Here is a 12022-nt window from a genome sequence, read left to right as displayed (position 1 = left end):
ATTTTGGTTCAGCGATGGGGTGACGTTGGATGAAACTTCTAAATTCTAAATTTATTTTTAAAATACCCTCCTCAAAACACTGATTTCTATCACTTATCCCTTTTTTTTTATACAAATCATAAAATTCTTATTTTTAACTTTTCTACACCTCCTTTCTCTTCTACATCTCCTTCCTCTACGACAGTGCTGTCAATGTCTCTCCTCTTTCTCTTGTTTCATGTTCGAAAATCTTATATTTGTCACTCCGAAATTAACACAATAAGATCTCTCTCTATCTTTGATCTACTATTTTTATCCATTAATGGACATCTCTTTTTCTTCTAACATCATATGTTTCATATATATGTAATTTATATCATATGCCTGTAATTTAAAAATCTTTAGGATTTTTTGAGTATATGGGATTTAGATTTTGCTGATTTGAGTGTTTCAAGAAAAATTAATTAAGATTATTAGGGTAGTCATCTTGGTCTTGAATGATTTTTAAAATCATAGGATACTAGTGTCTATTCTAGGAATAGCTTAGAATTATCTATTTCATGGATGATGAAAAGGTGATTAGGTAGTTCACATTTCAATCCAATTGGGTAGTGTTTGCACATCAAAAACTATTTTCGAATGTCGTCTATATTTTTTACCATAGACAAGCAAGTGGTTCGGTAGGATAATTAAAATCTTATGGATTTTTTCTTTTTTGATGAAATTTTTTCAATGAGTTTAGAAGTTATTTTTTGATGACTTCTGAGAGAGGTGATTGGGTGTGTAGCATTTCAAGTGCTTAGTTATTGGGGTATTTTTGGACATCTAAATACTTGTTTGTTCCTGGTTGTTCATTTCAATCTCTTTTCTTTATTACTTCAATGAAATTTTCTCATACAAAAATCTAGATTTCCGTACCCACCATTAATCATTTATGTTTACATTTACTAGGAAGTGCATCTATGCTAACTTGTCAGAAGTTGTTAAATTTAAGATTTGCAATATACCACATGACAAACTTATTTATCATCACATTGTTTGAGTATTACCTTGTCGGAATATAATTTCTCAAGTAAGAATTCAATTTGAAAACAATACTTTTAGGGTGTTTGATTAATTAGAAATCGAAATTAAATGTGTGGATGATTTCATTATTCATAATATGTTAAAATTTTCAATTAACAATTTATTAGAATTACAAAAAGGTAATATTGAGAAAATGACTATTATGTTTTAAAATTCTGTTTGTAACCAGAATCTTTTAAAAATGACAAACAAACAATTTTTCTAGAACCAGATTTCAAATTTCAGATTTCAGAAAACAGAAACTAGAATTCAGACTTCAGAAGTGTTACCAAACATACCCTAAGTTTCTAGTCCAATCTAGATTAACGGGTTAATTTTTTTGAACCCGACCATACCTTTTCGAGTCCAACATTTCATTCACTAAACAGCCTAAGGGACAAATTATTATTATAATTATTATTAATTAAAAAAAAGATGAATCATAAATGCTCAGGGCACATAGTCACAAAGTCGGAGTATGGGTTTAAAACAGCAAGAGAAAATTATATAAAAAAATGTAGAAAATGAGAAAAAACGAGAAAGATACGGGAAAAAAGGATGAAACATAAAATATAAAAAATATATTAAAAATTATGAAAAATTTATATATCTAATAATGCGTAAGATATTTATTATAGTTTATTTTATATTTCCAATATAACATGTTTTCAAACATAATTATACATGTTAAGATGTAAAAAAAGTTTACTCATCAACATATCTTTTGTTCACAATAATAAACTATTGAAAATAATTGAAAAATCATAACATCAAGATATTATCATCAAATCCCATACATTTATGAATCCTAAAATTCAATTACGTGTAAAATCCCATATTAAAAGAAAAAGTTTAAAAAAAAAAATTTGAAAAAAAATAGTTGTTAAAAACATGTTTAGAACGAAAAAATGTAACTTTTTTTCTCTCTCTTCCCCCCCCCCCCCCGCCCTAAAAAAAAAAACGATTTTTTGAAAAAGTCACATTTTTTTTTTAGTTTTAATCGTCGGAGGTACAAGACGCGTTTTTTGTTACTATGTTGGACTAAAAAAATCTTCAAAATTTGACGTTAACGAACCTGGACTACTAAGGAAGAAAAATTTTAACTTTTTTTTTTGGGTGCCCAAAACACCAATTATAGATCATAAAAGAGCACACTCTACCCTAATAAAAATAAAAAGGTAATCAATCATCTTTTAAATCTAGTGGGCCAGTTTAGTGGGCCAAATTGAAAGACCAGTCTACTAATTGGTGAAGGAATAATAAAATTAAATGATCAATGATTTAGAATAAGTCCACATATTGGATGGTTAAGATTGACCAAATCTAAGATCAATTCAATGCAATGGTGTTCACATATGACATGAGAAGCATAAGATAATTACCCACCGACACAAATAGCTTCTCCAATTCCAATATGATAATGATTGGTGTACGAAAATATTTCCCTAATAAAAGGACAGTTTCAACTTTTAAGTTGGGTTCGAAGAACCAAACAAAAATTATTAGACCAAAACTATCACATTAGCTGGACTATGGTTCATCTCTGATTCGATTGATTAAAATTTATTATATTTATAATTATTTTTTCCTTAAATTTGTCTTCTTTTTATTTTTCAAACAAAATAAGACTTAATTTTTTATATTTAATCTGGTGGGACGTCTTGTTTTTTAAACATCATCATTAATTTTTGTTGTATTATTTGACATAAATTGTTGTATTAATTTGGAACTTTTGATTGGTGTATATAGAAACATTTAACTCGATGGGTGACTTGTCGATATAAGTTTAATTATTTTTCATGATTGATTATTGATTTGATCAGGAGTAGAGTTAGGATTTTGTCTATGTGGGGCCAACTAATACTTTTATAAATTTTAAAAATCAACGAATCACAATAGCATATAAATCCTTATAAGTTTTAAAAGTTTTCTAGTGGGGACAAGTGCCTCTACAATGAATCTAAATCCACTCTTGGATTCTGTTCATTTTTGAGTTCTCAATTCTAACAATTGTGAATCACTAAACAAATTATCATATTTTTTAATGCAATCTTGATTGATTTCACGACTCAAACGAGTTTCACCTAGGTAAGAACATCAAACTTTTATGTTGATGAAACGGGGAATTCATGTTTTTACATCTCTATCTATCAAACACATTTTAATTTCTGCTAATTAGCTTAATTGGTAAAGTATGTAGGCTTTAATATCATCATATATCCATAAAAGAGACTTACTACAATGATTCACGAAATAATATTGGAACTACCGCTCCAATAAGCAGGGAACCATCGATTGTCCTCGAGTGTATAAATTTGTATCTCGAGAAAAAGCATCTATGGTCTGCTGCACACTTGAGTGCTATTTTAAGTCTCTAGCATTTTTTTTTCTTCTTAAAATCATTTTTCATTATCTCATTAAAAACAAGCTTACGTGTAGATTGGCAATGGGTTGGGTGTGGGTCGGATGAAGTTATTTTCATATCCTTATCCAATTCTATATTTGGTTATCCATATCCGATTTTTTACTCACTTATTCAAAGGATATCCATATCTGATTATTTATCCATTTTTTTAAAAGATATCCGTATCCGACTTTTACCCAAAGTTCAAGTGGCGCGGATATCTAAGTTGGACATATATACCTCATTGTGAAGATAATTGAAAAATCTTAATTTTAAGTTAGACATAAATTTTATTGTGAATTTACCGTACTAAACTTGGATAAACGGATATCTGGTACGTATATCCATATCCAATCCTAAAAATGTCCAGATAAAAATAATTGTGGATAAATTTACCCGAATTCTTAATCGAATAAAAATTTTGTACCCACACTCGAATATCTCGGATAAGATGAGTTAGGTAAGCAGATATTATCCGATCCATTGCCAGACTCGAATATCTCAAATAACATAAGTCAGGTAAGTGGATATCATCCGACCCATTGCCAGACCTACTTACATGTCGGTCATGCCCATTCCCATTGCACTGAATTTCATTATTTATTTATTTTAAATTTGCCTGGGTTTCAAGCCACAACCAGTTCAGTGCACATCAAATACACCCACTTCTGTTAGATGCAAAATTCTTAAGCCAGCACATTACAGTCCAATACCCACTCAATTTTTTTCAAACCCTTGGGGGGCCTACTGATCCTCACACGCACCATATAATTTTTGGGATAAATTTTTGAGTGTGGCCCTAAGGGGTGACTCAAACACCCATTTCAAAATAAATAATAGGCATCATTAAGAAATAAGAAAATCTTATAATTCAGGCAATGAGGCAAGTGTGTGTGTGTGTTTTTCTTTTTTTTAAAAACCTAATTTAATACAAATAGTAAATTTCTCCACTCTACTTGAAAATGAAGATTCTAGAAAATCTGCTTTCAAGATACAATTTTACTAAAACAGTAAATTCTCTCAAAGTATACATATTCTTTTTTGTTATAGCGGTTCGGTAATTAAGCTGGGATTGTTGACTAACCTCGATAACTCTTGAGGAATAGCAAAAGAAGATTAATATGCTGGAGTGACCTCAATTGGGGACACACTAGGATATCTTGATGTGATGGAGTGCACATGCTTATAGATGTATTTTTTCCAAGGGATACGAGTAAAACGCGTTTACGGACATGCGCACGCCACCACGTCACGTCAAGGTGTCCTCCACTGAGGTCACTCTAGCACTACTCGCAAAAGAAACCTATATTACATAGAAATCCCTCCTAATAACCCCCAAATGAGTAAGAAAATCAGCAGAATAAAGCTTAAAAAGGCAAGAAACAAAAGAGTTTGCCTTTTGCCCAATCTTCCTTTCAAGCTAATCATATTTCCAAGACAAGTCAAAATAAATAATGGAAGATTGATGGACTTGTTCTGATTGTTTTGTTTGGCCAAATTGGTGCCCGAAGAACTATTTTGAAGGACACATCATTCAAAAATGAATTGGGCTGCCAAACCCATTGAAAGCGTCCTTCAGGCTAAAAACAAACCCATTGGAGCAATTGTTGGAGATGATGAATGATGATTGTTGTGAGGGGATCTTTGGGGCCGAACCCCTTTTCACACAACTTGATCCACACTAGGCACCCATTTGAATCCAAGACCTCCTTTGCACTGATCCCAAGACTAGGGCTGGCAATGGGTTGGGTGTGGGGTGGGGTGGGTAAGGCCCTACCCACTCCATACCCAAATTGGAACACATAACCATACCTGATTTTTTACCTAATTTTGAGGTTAATAACCAAATCTGAATTTTTACCCAAGTTTTAGGCGGATAACCATACCTAATTCTTGGGTCACCAAATTTTATACACTCATCTGATTTAAAAAAAAAAAAAAAAAAAAACTTTTTATAATAAAAATCCTAATTATTTACATATAGAATATGAAATTATAATTTTTTTTCCTTTGGGTAAACAGTTAGTTGACTTGACCCTGTAAAACTTTCGAGTAAACGGGTACCCGAATTCTTAATCGGATAGAAAAACCTTAATCGGTCAGATGAGTCAGGTAAAACGAGTATTATCTGACCCATTGCCAGCCCTACCCAAGACATAAATAATGGCTCTATACTACCAAGGCGGGTGATGATATCTACCACATGCATCGACTGCAAAGATCAAAATGCATAATGGTACATGATTAGTGGAACTGCAGTATGTACAGGGAAGTAGTCGTTGCAAAGAAAGATTCATCATCATCAACAACAAAAGATTGAGTAGCTGTATGAGGAAATGGGAGGAGGCGCAGTGCGGGATTCCAAAGCTAAGTGAAAAAAGAAAAAGGGAAAAAAAGATTTGAGATTCCGAAAAGGGAACGATGCCTAGAGTATCTAGGTTTCTGTATAACCAACATAGAAAATGTCGGTTATAGAAACAACTATTTTTCAAATCAGTAGGTAATTTCCACACCCAATAATAACAGAAATGGAAATCTTTTCCAATGATAAATCTAGCAATGAAAATAAAATGAGAAAGCACAATGTATGCCTAAAAGAGCCGTATAAACATATATTACGTATTTAGTTATAAAGTATTAAGGAGTATAGCGATGAAGTTGCAAACCTATGTACAGAAGAAAGTTGTGCAGCTAAACAATTAAAATACTATTAAAAAGTGGATTCCTAGCCGAGAAATGTATTGAGAATAAGACGAGAAGATTACATCATAAAATCGAACAACGACCACTTTCGGCTTGCTTCCGAAGCTCCTCAGTTTCTTTTTGGGCTCTCTCCAAACTCTCTCTGAGCGCATGGATTTCATGGTCAGATATAGTTTGGGCTACTTGTGCGATCTGTTCTGCCTTCATACGTGCTGCCTGCTCTTCTGCCAATTTTTGTTCAAGCCTCTGTGTGGTTTCTCTAAGCTTCTCCTCAACCTATGCAGTTACATCAAGAAGGGGTAGAGCACACATATCACATTTATCATTGCATCGAAGAAAAGAAAAAATGAAAGATCAAGTCACATGTAGAGCATTAAAAAGGGCTTGTCATAACGGTGTCAAAATGAAAAATTGGCAAACTGAACCTTAAATTAAAGTTCCTTCAAAGGGTCCATCTTAATGTTTTGACTTCAGCAACAATATCCGGTGATCTGTATTTTACTTTTTCAATGTCTATACAATATATCAACACACGAGCACAAGTATAGATGTATGCAAACCAGGATGCATTTACAGAAGCCAACACAATGTTTAAGAAAACACTGCAGGTTCCATTCTACATTATTCTTTTTGCATTCTACATGTTCCAGCTGAACCATGATTAGAACTCGCTTAGAATAAAAAAGAATAAAAATCAACGAAGTTATTCATCCTCATCATCATCATGATAGTTTTATATCTACTATTTGAAGTTAGCTACACAAAACCTGTTCAATGCTTCCGGTCTTGATATGCAAACAAAATATGGTTAAGGAAGGACAGTGAGGTGGTTCTTATCTCATACGGTTCTAGTGTTTGGAGAGGCATCTCTCTCTAATTTTTATTCTCAATTTGTCAAAATCTTGAGGTTCCAAGTGAGAAAAGGTGATAAAGTCAGATTTTGGGAAGACTTGAAATGTGATGGTCCTCTCCAATTGGATAAAAAGGTCTCACCATTTATGCAGGTGAGGACATTTCCTTGACTTAGGCTTCAGAAGAGAGATGAAGGATTTGGGGATTGATATTGTGGCATACTTGTTGAATCGATCAGTCGTAATCATATTACTTCCTCGAACAATGATAGATGGTTATGATCGTTTAACAGAGACGGCACCTTCATAGATTTGGACTCTACTCCTAGGTCCCCCTTCCCCATTTCATTGATTTGGGATGCAAAAACTCAGTGATGGTTTTTGCTTGATGAGCCACTTCAGACACAATCTTAACAGTTGGTTAATCATCTACTTCTGGGTGGTGATTAGCTAGAATTATTTAGGATTCTTTCTTAACCATTTTGAGATTTGTTGGATCCTTCCGACACAATTTCTTAATGGGGCTTGGAAGGAAAGAAAAAAGAAGGTTTTTTAAGATAGGGATGAGTGACCTATGGTATCATTCTAGAGATTAAAAGCACAGATAGAGTAACATTGCCACGGGAAAACAAACTTGCTTTTGTCTAATTGAGACTAACTTCTCTGAAAGAAACTAAAGATTATTATGAACCACTAGATAAAGTTATTTGAAAACATCAGATTAAAAACTAATGCAAAACAGCACTCTCAAATAAATTTCTGAGACAGGGTAAAAGGTCACCACACAAGCTGTGCAACATGTCACCAATATACATTGGTTTCTCAAATCTCAATTGGTCCATAATAGTTGATGATGGCAAAATATGGCTAATGAAATATCATTTTAATAAGTGCAACAAATTAGAAAGCTTTGATTATAATCATGCGAAATTTCTGTTTAGTATAATTCATCGAGCTTGTTTACAAAAGCAAGAAGAACTTGAACTTATGTCTAACATGTCTAATATATATCATTTCCTGTTGCAATCTCATTGGATAATTTCTATAAAGATTTAAACCTGACATGGACAAAAAAGGTTCTTTGAAACCCTTTGGCCCTACCCTCCCATGAGATCTGTGGACCATTTTTATCTTTGATTAAAAAGCATGGATTGGGGAATTATGTGAGAGATACAAATACAAACATGAGAAACAAGCAGAAAGCAAAGCATACCATATCAGTTATTCGTTTGAGCTGCTCGTCGTATGACCTGTACAACTGTTCTGTCAACTCTGATATTTCCTGCTTACTGTACCCATCCAAAGATTCAACCTGTTCCTTTTGATCACGCAGCTTCACAGCTCCTTCCTGTCAAATAAACATAGCGATCTCCATTAATTTATAAACAAGTGTTTTATGTGCTGCAACCCAAAGACTCCATCAACCATCTACGCTTGCATTGCTTGCTGCTTGCAAGGAATTTCTAGAGTCATTTTCTAAATCCCACACGGCTTTTGAGATGAGAGGTAGATCATTTGGAAATTTACTTCCCTTCAGCCGTGACAGAGACTATTCGATGATGGAATACATCAACTCCTTCACCCCTATAGGTTGAATTTTTAAGAGATCCTCCCCTTAGCAATATTCTAAGGGATTTTTTTTTTTTTTAAGGATTTGTTATTAACAATCAAAAGTATTCCACAAAAGAAGCATCCTCACCTTCAATTCAGCAAACAACTCATCTGAATATGGCTGCCCACCATTCTCCGCTATGACCTTGTTTACAAGGGAAAGTAGTTGTTGAAGCTGTTCAGCCTTCTTACTCTCATCCTTGGTCCTGTTATCAAAAAGAACCAGACGATTTTTGCACAACCTAAGAATTTCCTGCATCAATGTCACCAAATATAGAACTATCAGTATAATTTTTTTATCATCTAAAATCTTAAGTATTGGTTGATCAATATGAATCCAAAGAACAGAAATGATTTCTGGTCTACTCCATGATCTCAAAATATTCAGCTGAGAAAATGTATTGTACTGACTATTTCTGAAAAGCATAAAAGAAAATATGATGCTTCAGAGAAATATATTGTGTTCATTCTGTTAGAAGTATATATATGTCACTGATTGAAAAAGAGTTAAAAGCATGTTTCTAACGAGACACATTTTTAAGGAACCTAACAAAACCATAGTCACCAAAGTTTGTGAATTATTGAAAAAGTCAGCAACTTTTACAAACTTCATAATTAAATTGTGAACTTCACAATTATATCAGGAAAAACAAAAGACGGCCTTGATGCATTAGTATGAGAAGATGAAGATGGTGACCATTTTACCAATAAAGCGTCAGATAATGAGGATGGAATTGACTATGATGATTTTAACCAATTGATGAGTCCTAACTTGGACTCATGACTGTAATATTTCTATATTTTGAACGATATAAACCTTGAATATATTGTCGACCTGTGGTTACTTCTTGTGGATGGATAAATGATAACAATATCGGATTTGGTGATTTATTATTGTAATTTGGTATGGGATTTGATGGCATGATACGTGAACACCACTTATTAAGAACAATTACACAACCCTATGAAAACAGTACATATGAGCATACAAAGCAATCTACAAAAAAAAGGGGGGCAGGGGGAATCAATAAAAAGGAAAGAATGTTTGCAGTATCTAAAATTATGAAGTCAAAAATCACGGATAATGCTATTAACCAAATTTAAGACGGGCATAAAAGTTGAATTTGGATGTGATAACCTGTAAAGGTTCGGGACACTCACGACCCAGATATTCTTCCAAGGTCTCATCGTTTTCTTCAAGTTCATCCCCACCCGTAAAAACTACAATCATATAATCAGTAATTTTCTCTCCAAAAAATGTCTGCAAACTTTGAATTGCAGCTTCTTCTTCTTTTGAAAAACGGGTTCTAACTGAAAAAACAACAAGAACCGCGTGGATCCCATCCTTGGCCAGATCGATACATTTAACAATCTCTTGGCCGATGAAGTCAGATCCCACTGAAAAATCAAATAGTCCTGCAAAGATCAATCACATTAGAGTTTTTAAAATACAAATAGATGCACAACTCTTGCAAGGATTGAAATTAATATTGGAAAAAAAACTGTTTTCTTGATAAATAACAATACATTGGAGAAGGAAAGAAGAAAATTTCTGAAAGAGAATTCTCTAAAGAACGAAGGGTTATTTATATACCACCCTTAGACATCAAGTGTGAGTGGAGATTATATTATATTGGCAAAGAATAGAGACTTGAAAAATAAAGAAGCTACCTTAATCTATGATTACCTATATCAACTCAAACACAATGTGAAATAAGGAACATAAGTACAAAGAGATCAGAGTTAATAGAGGTAGACATACCCGGGGTGTCAATAACTTTCACAACTTGACCATCTCTTAGAATAGTACTTTGCAATTCACAAGTACTTGTAACACCAGAAGAACTGGCCCTCGACTTGAAAGCCTTCCTTCCAAGAATACTATTTCCAGTAGCGCTTTTGCCATTACCAGTTCTTCCAACCAAAACCATGGTCCGGGCCTCATTTGAGAAGGTAGTCAACTCCCAATCGTCGTCGCTTGAACTTCCACCCATTGTAAAAAGTAATCAATTTACCTGCAAAAAGAGTTTCATTTTAAAGGGGAAAACTGATAACAAAAGAATAAAATACTCGATATTAGAGTCCTCTTAAAGAATAGTAGACTCATAAACTTCCAAATAGAAATTAAGGGATTTTGTTATAAGAGAATACAAACATGGGATCAAATATCAATTCAAGAAGTAATCTATGGAATGATATTTTTATCATTTTCCAAAAAGATTTCATATGGTACTAAGTGAGTAGTTTGTCATAATTTAAAAGAAGCTATTGTAATTCATATAATGTCATTTATTTTTGGGGCAATGGCATGGACTAAAATAATGATATCTAAATATGATACATGAATATAAAGCATGCTGGTTATAAATCTCTAGATTCCTTGATGATCATCATCATCCAACAAATGCCCTAAAATAGATCAATTAGTCCCAAATTGAAAAAAAAAGAGTAGATATGAACAACAACTTCGAAAACCCACAAAGGGGTTGGCTCAGTGGTGAAACCTAGTGACATAGTTTTGCTCCCTCAAGTCATGTGTTCGAAATTGGGTGGCCTCCCTCTTGACTTACCCTATTGCACATCACACGTTAAACCCCCCCACCACCCCACCCCCCAAAAATAAATAAACAAATAAAATAAAAAAATAAAATATCGGATAGTTAGATTCAATCATTCGAATTTTTCAACTCTAACACTTAGGTGAACCCATTAATTGAGTGGTGTAAACTCTATGGTCTCAACTCTACCCAGTATTACTGTGAATGTAACCCTAGGCAACATCCCACCGTCCCCTATTCTTAGTAGTGATGAAGATTGCACATCAATAGTAAGAGTAGCAATCGCAAGGTCAATCGATTCAAACTTTTCAATTTTTGGAATATCTCCAACATGGTAAGGAAAAAAAAAAAATCTAACTAGAAAAGATGGGTTAAAAAAACAAAAACAAAAACAAAAACTAAGGGTCTGTTTGGAAGACAGAGTTGCCCCATGATTCAACACCACTTTCGCTATTTGGGTTATGAAATCCTTAAGAGTTACAACTCTAAAACCCCCAAAACACCGTAATTGGGCAAAGTTGCAACTCCCACAGAAAAATAATGGATTAAGAGTAGCGAGATTGCACTATATAGAAGTGAAAAACGATAGACAATCAACAAAATCAGATGAAAATAAGAGAAAAAACAGTAATTTAACAATTATGCATAGAGATTCCACTAAATAATAAGCAAATCTACCAAAACTAACCAACGAAGATTCAGAGATAACTTACTTCTTGGGATCACACACACACAGAGACAAAGAAGGAATCAGAGATAACGCAATCCTTGAGATCACGAGAGAGAGAATGAGACTGAAGGGTACAGAGATGTATATATATAGCAAGAAAGGAGAGAAGGATATACGTGGT

General features: G+C 33.5%; 1 protein-coding gene across 2 annotated transcripts; it reads right to left on the bottom strand.

The window, feature by feature from the left end:
- Nucleotides 1–6034: 6034 nt before the first annotated feature.
- Nucleotides 6035–12022, bottom strand: LOC147406490 (immune-associated nucleotide-binding protein 9-like). 2 transcript variants are annotated; one of them, XM_086434557.1, is made up of 6 exons: nucleotides 11885–12022; nucleotides 10376–10628; nucleotides 9752–10029; nucleotides 8702–8866; nucleotides 8216–8350; nucleotides 6035–6427 (listed from the first exon to the last, which is right to left on the bottom strand). In XM_086434557.1, exons 2-6 carry the CDS (start codon nucleotides 10605–10607, stop codon nucleotides 6215–6217), a joined length of 1023 nt encoding a protein of 340 aa, XP_086290683.1. In that variant the 5' UTR covers nucleotides 10608–10628; nucleotides 11885–12022; the 3' UTR covers nucleotides 6035–6214. The 2 variants fall into 2 exon arrangements, with proteins under 2 accessions (XP_086290683.1, XP_086290684.1); XM_086434558.1 differs by having other exon boundaries at nucleotides 11860–11949.

Source organism: Akebia trifoliata, chromosome 3, assembly GCF_017979445.1.
Source record: "Akebia trifoliata isolate Shusen 1 chromosome 3, ASM1797944v1, whole genome shotgun sequence".
NCBI lineage: Eukaryota > Viridiplantae > Streptophyta > Magnoliopsida > Ranunculales > Lardizabalaceae > Akebia > Akebia trifoliata.
The sequence above is the reverse complement of the archived record's forward strand: the minus strand, read 5'-3'. Positions and strand labels throughout refer to the sequence as shown.

What these genes read in the sequence shown, in the direction of transcription:
- LOC147406490 (XM_086434557.1), bottom strand. Translation starts at nt 10,607, where the DNA reads ATGGGTGGAAGTTCAAGCGACGACGATTGGGAGTTGACTACCTTCTCA. An exon ending in GAAAGTTATTGACACCCCGG is followed by an intron (nt 10,030 to 10,375) that starts GTATGTCTACCT and finishes TGATCTTTGCAG; the next exon opens with GACTATTTGATTTTTCAGTG. An exon ending in AGTTGTTTGCTGAATTGAAG is followed by an intron (nt 8,351 to 8,701) that starts GTGAGGATGCTT and finishes TTTATTTGACAG; the next exon opens with GAAGGAGCTGTGAAGCTGCG.